General features: G+C 43.0%; 1 protein-coding gene across 2 annotated transcripts in view; it reads left to right on the top strand.

The window, feature by feature from the left end:
* Positions 1–17,250, top strand: part of mrps15 (mitochondrial ribosomal protein S15) — a 43,333-nt gene that overhangs the window by 7,395 nt on the left and 18,688 nt on the right. For both annotated transcript variants that reach the window (XM_048558140.1, XM_048558139.1), the window contains exons 4-6: positions 386–434; positions 6,570–6,654; positions 11,939–11,997. In XM_048558140.1, coding sequence (XP_048414097.1) covers positions 386–434; positions 6,570–6,654; positions 11,939–11,997 — 193 coding nt within the window. The remainder of the gene's footprint in view (positions 1–385; positions 435–6,569; positions 6,655–11,938; positions 11,998–17,250) is intronic.

The following is a 17,250-nucleotide window of genomic DNA, read 5'->3' as shown; positions in this document are numbered from 1 at the left end:
TGTCTTACTGATTAAAAGTCTTAGCATTGAATGTACTTCAACTTTAAAATAGATTTTAAAAGCTATCTTTCCGCTTTTAAAAAGAAACAAATGATGGAAATCTCAGATCTGCTAACATCTGTGGAAAGACATCAGAGTTATCCTTTGCCATCGCTGAATCCATCCTCATGTAATGTCATTTGAGTCAAAAGGAGAGACGATTAGGTTCTCTTTCACATGGGAGACAGTCATTGACTGCCACGTGTCATGCACCAAACTAAAATGTCCATTTGTTGCATAATGGTGAAAACAGCTTCAGCAAATGAGTTGTAAATGTCACTGAATGCTTTCCCCATATCCAACATGAGACCTGTATATTTGAATTGTGAATCTAATTTTTCTGCAGGACCAATGATGTGGTTCGAAAGCTGCTGTCTCTGGAAATGGCAACTCATGTAAGCCATTCTTTTTTCAGATCAGATTTAATTGAAGAGAAATAGTGTGGTGCCCTTGCTTTCCAATGCGTCATTTCCTCATATCATAGTTAACCTTGTTTTATTTCTGCAATGATATGCTCCTTTTTCAAGTCACTGCTTAAGCCTCAACCAAAGACATCATCTGCTGAGGCTGAAGTGACTTTTATTTCTACTTAAATAATGCTTTTAGTGTAACAAAAATCCTATGGTGCTTCACAGTTGTTGCAAATGTTGAAAACTGTACCACTTAACATTATCTTGAGGGCAGATGGCCAAAAGCTTGGTCAATGAAGTATGTTTTGGAGAGCCTTACAGGGAGAGGGAGAGACAGAGACAGAGGTGAAGAGGTTCAAACAAAGAGTTGAAGAGCTTATAACCTCAGCTGCAGCCACAGCTATCAATGGTGAAGGATTAAATTTGGGGTTGTTCAAAAATGCTCAATCAGATATTGCAGAGGGTTGAGAGACTGAAAGGGGTTACAAGAGATGTCGGGAGGCCATGGAGAGATTGGATGCGAATTTTAATGTTGAGACATTGTTTGACAGGGGTGCAGTGTGGTTCAACAATAACTACAATGATATGTGAACTGAATTTTTGCGGGTTAGGACATGGTTTCTGCTGGTCTCCAGTTTATTGAAGGCAGAATTTGGGGGTCAGTTAGCGAATCGCTGGGATAATCCTATTCCGAAGTAATAAAGGCGAGTATGAGGGTTTCAGAAGCAAAGAGATTGAGGTTCGGGCAAAATCAGGGATTGTTATGACAATGCAAGTGGGAAGTCTAGGTAATGGGATGAAAAGCATCTTGTGACCCACAATGATACCACACTTTTGAATAGTCTGGTTTACTCTGACCTTGCAGGGAGGATTGGAGAAATTTGCTAGGGAACAGAGTTTGCAGTGGGGAATGAAGTCTTCATGATATTTAAACAGAGAAGACTTCTCATCCAGGTCCTCTACTTTGAATAAGGAGTTGGATGACTTTACAACAGCGAAGGAATGGTGGAGGTGAAGTACAACTGAGTTAAACAATACTATGCTTTGAGACAAAGAAGAAAGAAAGTTACAGCACAGGAGCAGGTCTTTCGGCCCTCCAAGCCTGCGCTGATCCAGATTCTCTATCTACCTGTCGCCTATTTTTCAAGGATCTGTATCCCTTTGCTCCCTGCCCATTCATGTATCTGTCTAGATACATCTTAAATGACGCTATCGTGCCTGCCTCTACCACCTCCGCTGGCAACGTGTTCCAGGTACCCACCACCCTCTCCGTAAAGAACTTTCCACGCATATCTCCCTTAAACTTTTCTCCGCTCGCCTTGAAATAGTGAGCCCTAGTAATTGAATTTCCCACTTTTGGGAGGAAGAAGATTCTTGCTATCCACCCTGTCTGTACCTGTCATGATTTTGTAGACCTCAATCAGGTCCCCCCTCAACCTCCGTCTTTCTAATGTAAATAATCCTAATCTAATCAACCTCTCTTCATAGCTAGCGCCCTCCATACCAGGCAACATCCTGGTGAACCTCCTCTGCACCCTCTCCAAAGCATCCATATCCTTTTGGTAATGTGGCAACCAGAACTGTACGCAGTATTGCGAATATGGTTGAACCAAAGTCCTCCACAACTGTAACATGACCTGACAACTCTTGTACTCGGAGTGCCCCGTCAGATGAATAAAATCATGCCGTATGTCTTCTTGACCACTCTAGCAACCTGTGTTGCCACCTTCAGGGTACAATGGACCTGAACACCCAGATCTCTCTCTGTGCATCAATTTTCCCCAGGGCTTTTCCATTTACCGTATAGTTTGCTCTTGAATTGGATCTTCCAAAATGCATCACCTCGCATTTCCCTGGATTGAACTCCATCTGCCATTTATCTGCCCAACTCTGTAATCTGTCTATATTCTGCTGCATTCTCCGACAGTCTCTTTCACTATCTGCTACTCCACCAATCTCAGTGTCATCCGCAAACCTGAAAATCAGACCATCTATACCATCCTCCAGATCATTTATGTATATCACAAACAACACTGGTCCCAATATGGATCCCTGTGGAACACCACCGGTCACAATTCTCCATTTTGAGAAACTCCCTTCCACTACAACTCTCTGTCTCCTGTTGCCCAGCCAGTTCTCTATCCATCTAGCTAGTAAACCCTGGACCCCATAGAACTTCACTTTCTCCATCAGCCTACCAAGGGGAACCTTATCAAACGCCTTACTGAAGTCCATGTATGTGACATCAATAGCCCTTGCCTCATCTATCAACTTTGTCACTTCCTCAAAGAATTCTATCAAGTTGGTAAGACATGACCTTCCCTGCCCAAAACCATGCTGTCTATCACTAATAAGCCCATTTCCTTCCAAATGTAAATAGATCCTATCCATCAGTATCTTCTCCAGCAGCTTCCCCACCACTGACGTCAGGCTCACCGGTCTATAATTACTTGGATTATTCTTGCTACCCTTCTTAAACAAGGGGATAACATTAGCAATACTCCAGTCCTCTGGGACCTCACCTGTGCTCAAGGATGCTGCAAAGATATCTGTTAAGGCCCCAGCTATTTCCTCTCTCGCCTCCCTCAGTAACCTGGGATAGATCCCATCCAGACCTGGGGACTTGTCCACCCTAATGTCTTTTAGAATACCCAACACTCCCCGCCTCTCCACCTTCTTATGCCGACTTGACTTAGACTAATCAAACATCTGTCCCTAACCTCAATATCGGTCATGTCCCCCTCCTCCGTGAATACCTACGCAAAGTGCTCTTTAAGAATCTCACTCATTTTCTCTGACTCCTCGCATAACTACCCTCCTTTGTCCTTGAGTGGGCCAACCTTTTCCCTAGTTACCCTCTTGCTCCTTATGTACATGTAAAAGGCTTTGGAACTTTCCTTCACCCTGTTTGCTAAGGATATTTCATAACACCTTTTAGCCCTCATAATTCCTCATTTCAGATTGGCCCTACTTTCTCGATATTCTTCAAAGCTTTGTCTGTTTTCAGTTGCCTAGACCTTATGTATGCTTCCTTTTTCCTCTTTGCTAGTCTCAAGTTCACCTGTCACCGATGGTTCCCTAATCTTGCCCTTTCTATCCCTCATTTTCACACTGACATGTCTGTCCTGCACTCCAATCAAATACTTTTTAAAAGCCTCCCATACATCAAATATGGATTTACCCTCAGACAGCTGCTCCCAACCCACATTCCCCAGCTCCTGCTGAATTTTGCTATTGTTGGCCTTCCCCCCAATTTAGCACTCTTCCTTTCGGACCACTCTTGTCTTTGCTCATCAGTATTCTAAAACTTACTGAATTGTGATCACTACTCCCAAAGTAATCCCCTACTGAAACTTCAACCACCTGGCCGGCCTCTTTCCCCAATACCAGGTCCAGTACGGCCCCTTCCTGACTTGGACTATTTACATACTGCTTGAGAAAACCCTTCTGGATGGTACTTACAAATTCTGCTCCATCTAAACCCCTAACACTAAGTGAATCCCAGTCAATATTTGGAAAATTAAAATCTCCCATCACAACCACCCTGTTGCTCCTACATCTTTCTGTAATCTCTCTCCATATTTGTACCTGTATCTCATGCTCGCTGTTGGGAGACCTATAGAACAGCCCCAACATTGTTCCTGCACCCTTCCCATTTCTGAGCTCTGCCCGTATCACCTCACTGCTCGAGTTCTCCATAGTGCCCTCCTTCAGCACAGCTAAGATATCCTCTTTGACCAGTAACGCAACTCCTCCACCCCTTTAACCTCCCTCTCTGTCCTGCCTGAAGCATCTGTATCCTGGGATATTTAGTTGCCAATCTTGCCCTTCCCTCAACCAAGTCTCAGTAGTAGCAATAACATCATACTCCCAGATACTAATCCAAACCTTATCTTGTTCATCTGCCTTACACACTTCTTGCATTAAAACAAATGCACCTCAGATCACCTGTCCCTTTTGCGTTCTTTGTCTGCTGTCTGTCTACTCTTCCCCTTAGTCACACTGACTTCATTATTTAGTTCCTTTAGTTACTAGGCTTTAGTTACTACCTGTTGACTGTCCACTAATCTTCTCATTTGGTTCCCATCCCCGCCACATTAGTTTAAACCCTCCCTGACACATTAGCAAAAGCACCCCCTCGGACATTGGTTCCAGTTCTGCCTAGGCAGTGTCCAATTTGTAATATTCTCACCCCCCCCCCCCCCCCCCCCGAACCGGTCCCAATGTCCCAAAAATCTGAATCCCTCCCTTCTGGACCATCTTTCGAGCCACTCATTTATCCTGCCTATTCTTTCATTTCTGCTCTGACTAGCACGTGGCACTGGTAGCAATCCTGAGATTACTACCTCTGAGGTCCTACTTTTTAACTTGGCTCCTAACTCCCTAAATTTTGCTTGTAGGACCTCATCCTATGTTTTCTACCTATATGATTGGTGCCTATATGCACCACGACAGCTGGCTGTTCACCCTTCCCCTTCACAATGTCCTGCAGTCGATCTGAGACATCCCTGACCTGTGCACCTGAGAGGCAACTTACCATTTGGGAGTCTCTTTGTCGACCACAGAACTGCCTGTCTAATCCCTTTCCAATTGAATCCCCTTTGACTATAGCCCTCCACTCTCTTTCCCGCCCTTCTGTACAGCAGAGTCAGACACGGTGCCATGAACCTGGCTACTGCTGCCTTCTCCTGGTGAGCTATCTCCCCCAACAGTATCCAAAACGGTGTACCTGTTTTGGAGGGAGATGGCCGCAGGGGACACCGGCACTGCCTTCCTGTTTTTTTTTGCCTCTTCCTTTCGTCACCCATTCCCTTTCTGCCTCAGCAATCCTAATCTGTGGTGTGACCAGTTTGTTGAACGTGCTATCCGTGACTTCCTCAGCATCGCAGATGCTCCAAAGTGTGTCCATCCACAGCTCCAGAACCGTCATGCGGTCGAACAAGAACTGCAGTTGGACACACTTACTTCCTGCACGTCTAGGAGTCAGGGACATCAGCCGTGTCCTTGAGCTCCCACATTGAGCAAGAGGAGCATAACACGGGTCTGGGATCTCCTGCCGTTTTTACTCTTAAGCTTAACTTAGTCCTACTGTAAAATCAAAAACTAGATAAATGAAATGGAAATATTTTTAACAAGTCACTCCACTTAGCAAAACAGGATTTAAAAAAAGAGAAAGAAAAACCTTACCTTATCAACACACCACAGAATTTTTTTTTCTTTTGCTTAAAGGAGGAGGGTGGGTGGGAGACACTACATGTGTAGTGTGAGAGATAATGGGAACTGCAGATGCTGGAGAATCCAAGATAATAAAGTGTGAAGCTGAATGAACACAGCAGGCCAAGCAGCATCTCAGGAGCTCGGGTTTAGCCACCGCCCAAATATAACAGTTCACTTACCTTCCCAGAGCGTGATTCGCCCGCTCCCACGTAGGTCTATTGCGGAAATGAAGAATTTACGTCCCGGCAGCTCCCTGGCCCTTGCTCTCACCACTCCTGCTGCTGCAGCAAAAATGGAGCAGAGATGTTGTTGCCAATGTTAACATGTGGAAGAGAACTGGAAGGAGGCGAAGGAGAGATTCCCAGTGGGGGTTGCCACTAGAGATAAAGGTGTGCAAGCGGGAAGAGAAGCCTTTGGTATTGTTACTCTGATTGTAATTATCTTAGTTAAGAGTGTAACCAGGCGAAACTAGTCTCACCCAGCTGGATGACAGAGAAGTATTAGGTGATGGGAGGTGTAGTCAGCCATGTCATAGGCTGCAGGCAGAACGTGAAGGATGAAGAGAGGAAGACTGTTTTGATTCTGAAGAACTACACCCTGTACTATTACGTGGTTGGAAGCCAACTAGAGGGATTCAAACATCTGGGAAATACACAAGAGCAGGGTCTTTGAAGAGGAGAGAGAGGTTGGAGATAAGATGGTAGTTTACAGAATGGTGGGCTATCAAATTGAGTTGTTTTTAAGGAGATGGGTGTTCAAGTCAGATTAAGTATTGAGAGAACTCATCTGTAACTATGCTAGAATATAAATCCGGACTGAAAAGAGGAAATTCCTTGTGCTGTTAATTTGCGATTAACCTTGCATTGTTTAGACTGGACTGACATGATGAATCATTCACTCCAGAAAGAGAAGCTGAAACTGAAAACTAGCCAGCTGGTGGAGAAGGTGCAGAGGAGTCCCAGTGATGTTGGCTCTACAGAAGTGCAAAGTAAGTACGCTTTTCCATTATGCAATCTGCAACATGTTGTATATAGTTTAGTTAAAATTACTCAATTCCCTGTGATTTGTATATACTAGTTTAAGCATCTGTGTTTATATTTTTCTAACATGATGTTTTGTAGCATAATTGGCAAGTGGCAGAAGGCTCATGAATCGAACCAAACAGCCCCAGAGATAACAAGGTGTAGAGCTGGGTGAATACAGCAGGCCAAGCAGCTGCTGTGTTCATCCAGCTGTACACCTTGTTACCTCAGATTCTCCAGCATCTGTAGTTCCTCCTATCTCTGAAACAAGTGCAGCCCCAGAGATCACATGGATCACGTGTTGTGCATTGGTACTCTAAACTTTAGATGATGTGATCTCTGCTCCAGCCTAGACTCAATCCAGCCCCAGCTGTAGCTCTGTCCTAAAGATGTACACATCTCGAAGACTCACTGGCCTCTGAGGAGACAACACCCAGTTAATTTTAACTCTTATACTGTTATTTTGCATATTCCTGCATCTGCAATCTGTTAACATGTAATCTTCAGCAATGTTACTCAGCCATTTAGGTTTTAGGCCTCAGTTGAGAAACCTCTGAGTCTCTGCGGCTCTAAAGTACATCCATGGAAATGTTTGATCCTTCAAACTTGCTGTTTTAAACTTTGAATCATTCTTGCCTCTCACCTGAACCTTTTCTTGGGCACATTTCATGAGATGCAGTTTGATTACCGACCATGTTGTCCTTAATGTGTGAATTGGCTGAAAGGTGCAGAAGTTTTAGTGCCCTTTCTAACAATGTTAATTTCAATTCAGGATAGTAGGAACTGCTGATGCTGGAGAATCTGAGATAGCAAGGTGTGGAGTTGGATGAACACAGCAGGCCAAGCAGCATCAGAGGAGCAGGAAAGCTGACATTTCAGGTCTGGACCCTTCTTCAGTAGTGGGCAAGGGGGAAGAGATTCTGAAATAAACAGAGAGGGAGGGAGGCAGGCAGGTGGAAGATGGATAAAGGAGCAGAGAGGTGGAGGGAGACGGACAGATCAAGGAGACAGGGATGAGGCTGGTAGCTAGGAGGTGGGGGTGGGGATTGAAGTGGGAGGAGCGGATAGGTGGGAGAAAAGACAGACAGGTCAGGGAGGCAGGGACGACCTGGGCTGGTTTTGGGTGAGTTCGGGGGTGGGGACGAGCTGGGCTGGGTTTGGGACGAGGTTGGGGTGTTCGGACTGTTCTGTGTTTCTTCCACAGTCCTAAGGAAGGGTCACTGGACCTGAAACATTAACTCTGTTGTCTGCTTCACAGATGCTGCCAGACCTGCTGAGCTTTCCCAGCAACTATGTTTTTGTTAGGTCTGTATTTGTCCATTTTTGAAACTTGTGGTCCAAGCAAGTCTGAATTGAAGGAAAATGGCAAGTTGAGTATTGATATTATATTTTCACTAGAATCTAACTTGCTCTTTAAAACCTACCTCTTTGGTTTCTTGTCGAGCTCTGTCAAATTTAGTTTGACAGTGCTGTTGTGAACGTTGTTTTATGTCTTAACAACTATGACAGAAAACATCTGTGTGATGCAATGGAAAATTGTAGACACACATACATACGGACATTTGTCCCCTTTCTTTCTAAGTTCTTTAAAGGCACAACTCATTCATATGTACTGACATGTGCACTCATTCCTGCTGACACACTCTAGCTCTTGCTTGGCTAAATTTCCACACAACACCAATGCACATTCAGACCCATTCATGCAAGTGTCTGCTCATGCATGCTGCTGTTTGCCATGCCTTTAACAGATGTAAAGGGCTACAAAAAAACGTAAAACATTTTCCTCAGGGAATGTCACCAGCCAATAGTTAATGAAGGAGGAAAGTTTATGGGAAGATGTGCGTGGAAAGTTCTTTACGCAGACGGTGGTGGGTGCCTGGAACGCGTTGCCAGCGGAGGTGGTAGACCCAGACACGATAGTGCCTTTTAAGATGTATCTGGACAGGTATGTGGATGGGCAGGAGCACAGGGGTACAGACCCTTAGATGACAGGTTTATACAGAGGCTCTCGATCGGCGCAGGCTTGGAGGACTGAAGGGCTTGTTCCTGTGCTGTAATTTTCTTTGTTCACTCCTCATTCCCCAAAATTAAAGCCCCTGCACTTGTCAGTATTCTTTTAGCTGACTGCTGACTGCAAACTTCACCAGTCACAACCTGGTAACTGACTAGAATGGTGAAGTACCTTTCTCAGAAATTCTGGACAACCTTGAACCACTTGAGGATGGCCCAGGGAAGATGGAATTAACTGGTCCATAGTGGAACAGCTCAAATTGTGATTGTGATCAACGAGGTCAATTAGCCACAGACTGAATTTCTGCCCTGAGAGATCCAATCCTGGTGGCATCACGACAATTCACACTATGTTAGTTATGTCAAATACACAGTCATGGTGGCACACAAAGTAATTCTCTCTCACTGTCAGATACTGTCCCTCACTCTCATAATCATGCACACATGCTGACATGCTTGCAGACGTGCATATTGTTGAGACCATCATTTGATTTCTTGATTTTTTTTCACTTTTGGTTATGAACTGAGAGTTACAATTGAGATTTGGACTTTGAACAGCAGCTTGTTTTTTAAAAGAGAGAATAAAATACTGACTTTTGCTGTTGGGGACTGGCCTAGAAAGATAAAGCAGGCTAATTAGTGCTGTAAGAATGCCATAAGAGATTTAGCACTAAGATGTTGTCATGCTCCTGAGGACTGGTAGCAAGTTAAATGTTAAATTTGTCAATCAAGGGAGGACAGATGCTGGCCAGCTCACCAAACACAGATTATATAATAAAAAAACAACAATGGCTGAATTGGTTTTGCCTGGGGAGAAAACAGTGTTGCTTTGGAAGGTGCAGGACTAGAGTTTTTTTGTTTGGTTTACCGTTCTATAGTTGTTCTCCAGTTATCGACTTGCTGATAGCCCTGAGAAAAGAACCCTAATCTTTTAAAAATAAGGAAAAGGCTCCAGAGATCTGCAGAAATGGTTTGCAATTGACTGGTGCCTTTGGAATTCAGGCCAGATATAATCATATATACCTATAATGTAGCCTATTGCATTTCGTTGAGACAGTTATTGAATTGGCAACTTATTCTTTTTTTTTAAGTTAATCCCTTCACTGTCTGTCAGTCAGGAGGAGGATAAACAAGCTTAGATTGTAGATAGCAATTATACAGCCTTGTATTCTGCTAAAGTTGCATTAATTACTAATGATAAATTTTTAAGTTATAAATTTTGTGTCCAAGACTGGTTATTTGTAAAGTCTAATTAGGAACAATTGATCAATTTTGAGGGTCATCAAATATTTTAATTTCACTACATTGTGAATCTAGTGTTAGCAAGTCTGGCTTGTGCGCCTGTGTTGTAACAATATCTACATGAATAGAAACAAAAACAAAGTTGCTGGAAAATCTCAGCAGGTCTGGCAGCATCTGTGGAGGAGAAAACAGAGTTAACGCTTCAGGTCCGGTGACTCTTCCTCAGAACACATGAATAGAAGTGTGCAATCAGATGTATGCACTCCAATGCGGTATTCAGGTTCACACGCGTCTGCTAACATGTCTGTATCCAAACGTTATAGGTGTACTTGCAACCCTCCAAGATTTCACCACTGTTAACATAGTTGCTTGGGTGTTCCTGATTTCCATTGTTGTTGTATTTGTGTTCCACTCCCTGAATTCTGATTTGCACCTTGAAAACACCCGTGCTGTGTACCACAAGATCAGGATTTTATGGTTTCTCCAGGTTTCACACTCCTCCTTTAAATTGTTTGTTAAAATTTCACACTTCAATCAAGGTTTTGGCTACTGACCATAATATCTGTTATGGTTCAGTTCTAAATGTTGTTTGATAATTGCTCCTGCGAAGCGTTTTCTCAGAGTGCGGGACTCAATTACTAGCGGTCATGAGTTCAAAGTAAGAGGAGGAAACTTTAAGGGAGATATGCATGGAAAGCTCTTTACTCAGAGGGTGGTGGGCGCCTGGAACGCGTTGCCAGTGGAGGTGGTAGACGCAGACACGTTAGCGTCTTTTAAGATATATTTGGACAGGTACATGGATGGGCAGGGAGCAAATGGACACAGACCGTTAGAAAATAGATGACAGGTTAGACAGAGGATCTTGATCGGCGCAGGCTTGGAGGGCCGAAGAGCCTGTTCTTGTGCTGTAGGTTTCTTTGTTTCTAAGAACCTTTGGAACGTTTTGCTATTCTTTCATTAAGCAAGTGTTTATCCCAACGTACCAGCGTAAACTGAGCTTCAGATGAAAGGAACGATCCATTTTAAATTCCTTCAATCTGAAGGCATTTTGTGTAGATCTATGTAATTATCTTTCTCAAACAACCACTTATTCTTAACAAAACAAAAATTTCTGGAGAAACTCAGACGGTCTGACAGCATCAGTGGAGCAAAAGCCAAGTTAATGTTTCAGGTTTCCCAACAATCATTTATTCTTCACTTATGGGGAGGGGGTGGCCTAGTGGTATTATCACTGTACTGTTAATCCAGAGACTCCAGATGGTGTTCCAGGGACTCGGGTTTGAATCTTGCCAAGGCAGATGGTGGAATTTGAATTCCTTAAAAATCTGGAATTGAGACTCGAATGATGAAAATGAATCTGTTGATTGTTAGAAAAACCATCTGTTCCTTAAGGTCCTTTAGGGAGGGAAACTACCATTCTTACCTAGTGTGCCTAGACGTAACATCAGACCTGCAGCAATGTGGTTGACTTTTAACTGCGCTAAGGACAAATAGGGATCACCGAGACGTTCGCATCTCATGAATGAAGATTTTTTAAAAAATACCTACCTGTAATCTTTGACACTGGCCACTCCACTTCTCCACTAACAGGCTGCTGCTGTTGCCTATCTAATTGTAACCAGCAAATTACCTGTAATGGCTTCTCTTCCTGTTTCCTCACTTCAATCAGTGTCCTTCAAGAAGAAATTGTTGCTCCTCCTCCCCCCCCCCCCCCCCCCCCCCCCCCTCTATTTCTCATCGTCAGATTGCCAACAGTAATAGCATCTGGAAGTAAGGTGTTATTTTTAACCTGTTCACTGGTGATATCAAGCTCTACCCCTTAACCACCGCTCTTAACTCTTCTTACTGTTGCTAAATCATTGGACCAAATTCTGTACTAGTGGGTGTAAAGAGATGATGGATATATCTGATACCTGAAATAATTTTGCATAGAGGTCCTGACTAATGTGTGTTAAGTTATTGGATTCTAACTCATTCTATCTCCCTTTCCCTCCTCAGTTGCCATCTTAACAGCAAAAATACGGAATTACCAAGAGCACCTTCAGGTACACAGGAAGGTGAGTGACAGAAAGTGTGACGGGGCCTACATAATGAATCAGATTTTAACACTATATTGGGACAAGTACAACTAAGGCATATCACTGTCTTTGTCACAGTCCTAGACCTAACCATTCACTATGCCACTGCCAGGCAATTGACAAGCCTGTCGGTACCCTTCCAACATCCAATTGAAGACAGAATGAGAAGATAAGTGCTGGGGGAGAGGAATTCATTTGGAGTACAGTGCTGGATTATACTTGTGCTTTCAGTTAAGAGAGCTGCTGGACCACTGTCTGGTAAAGAAATTAGCATTTGCTCATTTGGTTGATATCAGACAGGTGAGAAGCAACCTAACTTTGATTTCCTTTGATGAGCCTCCTTCGTCCTAGTAAAGTGATTAATGAGGAGTGAGGGTCTCCAATATGATCACTGTCCGTTACTACTTCTGGAAGTGAATATGTGTGAGGCTGTCTCTAAGTGGGCCTGGGTGTTGCTCCTCCCTGTGTAAGCCTGGGACGATGTCATACCCTCCAAGTGATAGCTCCCCTATCATGCATGTTTGGGACAAGCACACCCTGCGTCAGCCTGGGGCTCACATTCACTCCCACATCATATCTCTTCCTGTAGGTGCAAGCATGAGACAAGACACACCTTTGTGTGAGTTTGGGCACAGATCAGTGCCCATTAGAACAGCACTGAAGCTAAACTAGATTGTGTTGGAATTGGAGAGTGCAGTTCGAACTCATGACAGTCTGACTACTGATTCATCCGTTTTCAGTTCCTCTTTGTTATTCCAGAACATTGTGCAATTTTGTCACTTTTACCAAGCAATGCAAATTTCAGTTAATGGATGAACTATTTCTGCTGGTCTAATTCATCACCGTGGCTTGTGACAATGCCTTTCCCAACGCAATGGCACAATGATTCTGATGTCTCAATTTACACCACATCTTTCAAAGCAACTCCTCTCTACTGGTTTAACTAACTTACTAAAGTGTTCATTGATTCCTATCGGCAGAATAATTCAGTGAGTGGCAATTGCATATGTGATGCTGAATCAGGCATCTGTACTTCATGATTATTTGGCTGTGGCAGGCATCGTAATTAAACTTAACTGCTTGTCATCTCCGACCAGCCCATACTGGTATTATATGGAATTTTACAGTGGGCCATCAGCCCTATGTCCCAATGGTGTTTATATTCCATGTAAGCCGCCTCCTGCTGTACTTGAACTAACCTCAACACAGCCTCCTCCTGAACTATAGTTTTTGTAAAGTTCTAGGATTTTGAGCCTTGTCTTGCTTTTGTCTGTGTTCTTATCCAACTTTCCCTTAAATGCGTAGCCATACAGCATGGAAACAGACCCTTTGATTCAGCCAGTCCACGCCAAATATAATCCCAAACTAAATTTGTCTCACCAGTCTGCTCCTGGCCCATATCTCTCCAAACCTTTCATATTCGTATACTTACCTAAGTTCACATCCATTTTTTGCTACGTGCCTCAAGCCATCGTGGCTCCCATGCTATGTCATAATTATAGAACTGTACACCACGGAAACAGTTGCTTCAGTCCAACTAGTCCTTGCCAACCAGATATCTTAAATAAATCTAGCCTCATTTGCCAGCATTTGATTCATATCCCTCTAAACCTTTCCCATTCATATATCCATGCAGATGGCTTTTAAATGTTGTAATTGTACCAGCCTCCACCACTTCTTCATTCCATACAAACACCACCCTCTATGAAAAAATTGCCGCTTAGGTCCCTTTTAAATCTTTCCCCGTCACCTTAAACCTACATCTTCTAGTTTTGGACTTTCCCACCTCGGGGGAAAAGACCTTGGCTGTTCGCCCTATCCATGCCCCTTGTGATTTTATAACGCTCTATAAAGTCACTCCTCAACTTCTGAAGCTCCAGCCTGTTCAGCCTCTCCCTATAACTCAAATGCTCTGACCCTGGTAACATGTTTGAAAATCTTTTCTGAATCCTTTCAAGTTTCATAACATTCTCCCTATAGTAGGGAGATCAGAACTGCACACAGTATTCCAAAAGTGGCCTAACCAATGTCCTGTATGTCCACAGTATGACCTCCCAACTCCTATACGCAATGCACTGATCAATAAAAGCAAGCATCCCAAATGCAGTCTTCACTATCCTGACAATCTGGGACTCCACTTTCAAGAAGCTATGAACCTGCACTCCAAGGTTCTCTTTGTTCTGCAACACTCCCCAGTACCTTACCTGACCTGATTTGCCTTTCCAAAATGCAGCCGCCTCTCATTTGTATAAATTAAACTCCACCTGCCCCTCCTTGGCCCAATGGCCCATCTGATCAAGGTCCCATTGTACTCTAAGGTAACCTTCTTTGCTGTCCACTGCACCTCCAATTTTGGTGTCATCTGCAGACTTGCTAACCATACATCTTAAGTTCACATCCAAATCATTTATATAAATGATGAAAATCCATGGACCCAGCACTGATCAATGTGATACACCGCTGGTCACAGACTGCCAGTCTGACAAGCTACCCTCTGTCTTCTGCTTTCAAGCCAGTTCTGTTTCCAAATGCCTAGTTCTCTCTGCATCCCATATGATCTAACCTTGCTAACCAGTCTACCATATGGAACTTATGAAACAACTTACTAAAGTCCATATGGATCACATTCACTGTTCTGCTCTGTTCACTCATCAATCCTCTTTGATACTACTTTAAAAAACTCAAATCAAGTTTTGCCATATACAAAGCCATGTTGACTATCCCTAATCAGTCCTTGCCTTTCCAAATACATGAGCTGTTCAAAGTATTTGAGAAGATTTGTAACTTGGGTTGTTGACTTGCTTGCCAAGCTGGTGAGTTTGTTTGCAAACATTTCATCACCATTACTAGTGTAACATCATCAGTCCGCCTCTGGTGAAGTGTTGGTGTTTTGTCCCGCTTGTTATTTGTGTGTCACGGTTTGCTGGGGTGGATGGCATCACTTCTGGATTTGTTTCTTAGTGGTTGATATACGGGGTCCAGCTCTACATGTTTGTTAATGGAGTTCTGGTTTGAGTGTCAGTCCTCCAGGAATTCTCGTGCCTGTCTTTGCTTGACTTGTCCTGGGATAGCTATGTTGGCCCAGTTATTTACAAGATACTATGCAAAGACTGCCAAAAACATTATGTACGGCAAACCGGAAGGAAATTAGCCATCAGGATTCACAAACACCAACTAGATGCCAAGAGATATGACCAACTATGACTCGTTTCAATATGCATGGACAAAGAGGAACACCAATTTGACCGATCACCCATCCACCCCAACAAACCAAGACACACAAATAACAAGCAGGACAGAATACCGACACTTCACTGGAAGCATCCTGACGATGTTACCTACTGAGGGGACGAAACGTTTGAGAATCGGCCAACAACCACGTGTGTTGTCTCAGCAAACCAGTTTCCCTTGAATTTGCAATTGGATTTAATGTAACTGACTTATATTTACGTGTCTAACCAAGAGGAAACATTGTATCTGGATCTTCCTTCTCAAACCCTCAGTTAATGTTAAAGAACTTCCTTTGGCATTTCTAAAATAGTCTCTTCGGCCTTCCCAGATAATTACAATCCTTCAGCTCTTGTGATCTTTCTTAATCACATGATGACCAAAGCTGTTCTTGGTATTGCCAAGTGTGATCTAACTAAGGTTTAGTGCAAATTTAGCATCTTTGATTTTTAATTCTATTCCTCCAGATTTAAAGGATAATGTATTGTTTGCAGAAATCCTGTCTGTTCATCAGGGCTTTTCTGGTGCCCTCAATAGGTCTGTGATTAGGAAACCCACTATACTTTGCTCAGTGTGAATAAGCTGAACACATGCCTACCTTCAGTGAAAATCAAAAGATCCAGTGTTTCTGTTGCCTCATGGAATCATCTTGTTCCAGAAGTCGACATAAACTCTACACTGCCAATGCATTGTGGTTGAGAAGACATGCTATACTGACAAAGGTGCCGCCTTTAAGATGAGATCTTAAACAAAGGCCTGGTGGATGTAAAACATTCCTTGGTACTATTTCAGTTCAGGGCAGGAGAGTTAGTCCCAGTATCTATTCCTCGATTAACTTGGTGATAATTGTCACAATTCCCATTATTAGAGCTTGCTGTATTTCATACAATGACTAAACTTCAAATAGTGCTTCATTAGTTGAAAAGTGTTTTTGAGATGTCCCATAATTGTGAAAGATGCTACATACATGAAAGTCTGTCTCTGTTGCAGCCACAGACTTGTGGGAATATGTGCAAGAGGGTGTTGTCCATTGTTTCAACTGGTCTCCTTAGGCCTTGCTACAAAGGGTGATGTAATGAACTATGAATCAGGAACAGGAGGAAGCTATTCTTCCCATCGAGTTTGCTTCACCTCTAACTTCATTCGCACCCACTCCTAAGAATCAATTTGCTGAAAGTTAACAATCTCTCTCTTCCTCTGCCTTAAACATTCAAGATCTCTGTTCCCTTTTGTAGAAGCAAGTCCAAAGACATTTCAACCCTCCGAGAGAAAAAAGTTGTCCCTCATTTTTGTCTTAAATTGGTGACACTTGATTTTTAAATAGTAACCCCTGGTTATAGATTCTCCCTTATGAGGAGAGATCTTGTCTGTTTTTAGCCGGCAGAGAAAAACCTAGACAGCCCAACCTTTCTTCTTTAGACGACCCTCCCTTTCCAGGTACTATGCTGGTAAACCTTCTCTGAACTGCATGAAGTGCATTTTTATCCTTCCTTAAATAGATCAATACTGTTTACAGTACTCCAGAAATGGCCTCACCTAAATAACTGAAGCATAATCTGACATTTTTGTATTCGATTCCCCTCAATAAATGACGACATTCTGTTAGCTTTGCTAATTACTTTTTGTACCTGCACAATAATCTTCTACAATTCATACATGAGGACACCCAGATGCCTTTGCAACTCAGAGCTCTGCAATCTGTCTCCATTTAGGCCAAAATGCATTTTTGTCTTCCTGCCAAAATGGGTAGTTGCATATTTTCCCACATTATACTCCAATTGCAATATCTTTGGCCACTTACTTAACCTAATGATATATTTTATTACATTTTTGTGTACTCTTTACAGCTTACTTTTCTACCTATCTTTGTGTTGTCAGTAAATTTGGAAACCATACCTTCTGACATTTCACTTAAGTCATTTGTAAAAGTCACGAACTGTTGAGGTCCAAGCATCAATCACTGTGCCACATCACTCATTACATCTTCCCAACTTGAAAAAGAGC

The sequence above is a fragment of the Stegostoma tigrinum genome, chromosome 24, assembly GCF_030684315.1.
Source record: "Stegostoma tigrinum isolate sSteTig4 chromosome 24, sSteTig4.hap1, whole genome shotgun sequence".
In the NCBI taxonomy this organism is placed as follows: domain Eukaryota; kingdom Metazoa; phylum Chordata; class Chondrichthyes; order Orectolobiformes; family Stegostomatidae; genus Stegostoma; species Stegostoma tigrinum.
Note: the sequence above shows the minus strand (reverse complement) of the source record. Positions and strands in the feature narration are given on the sequence as shown.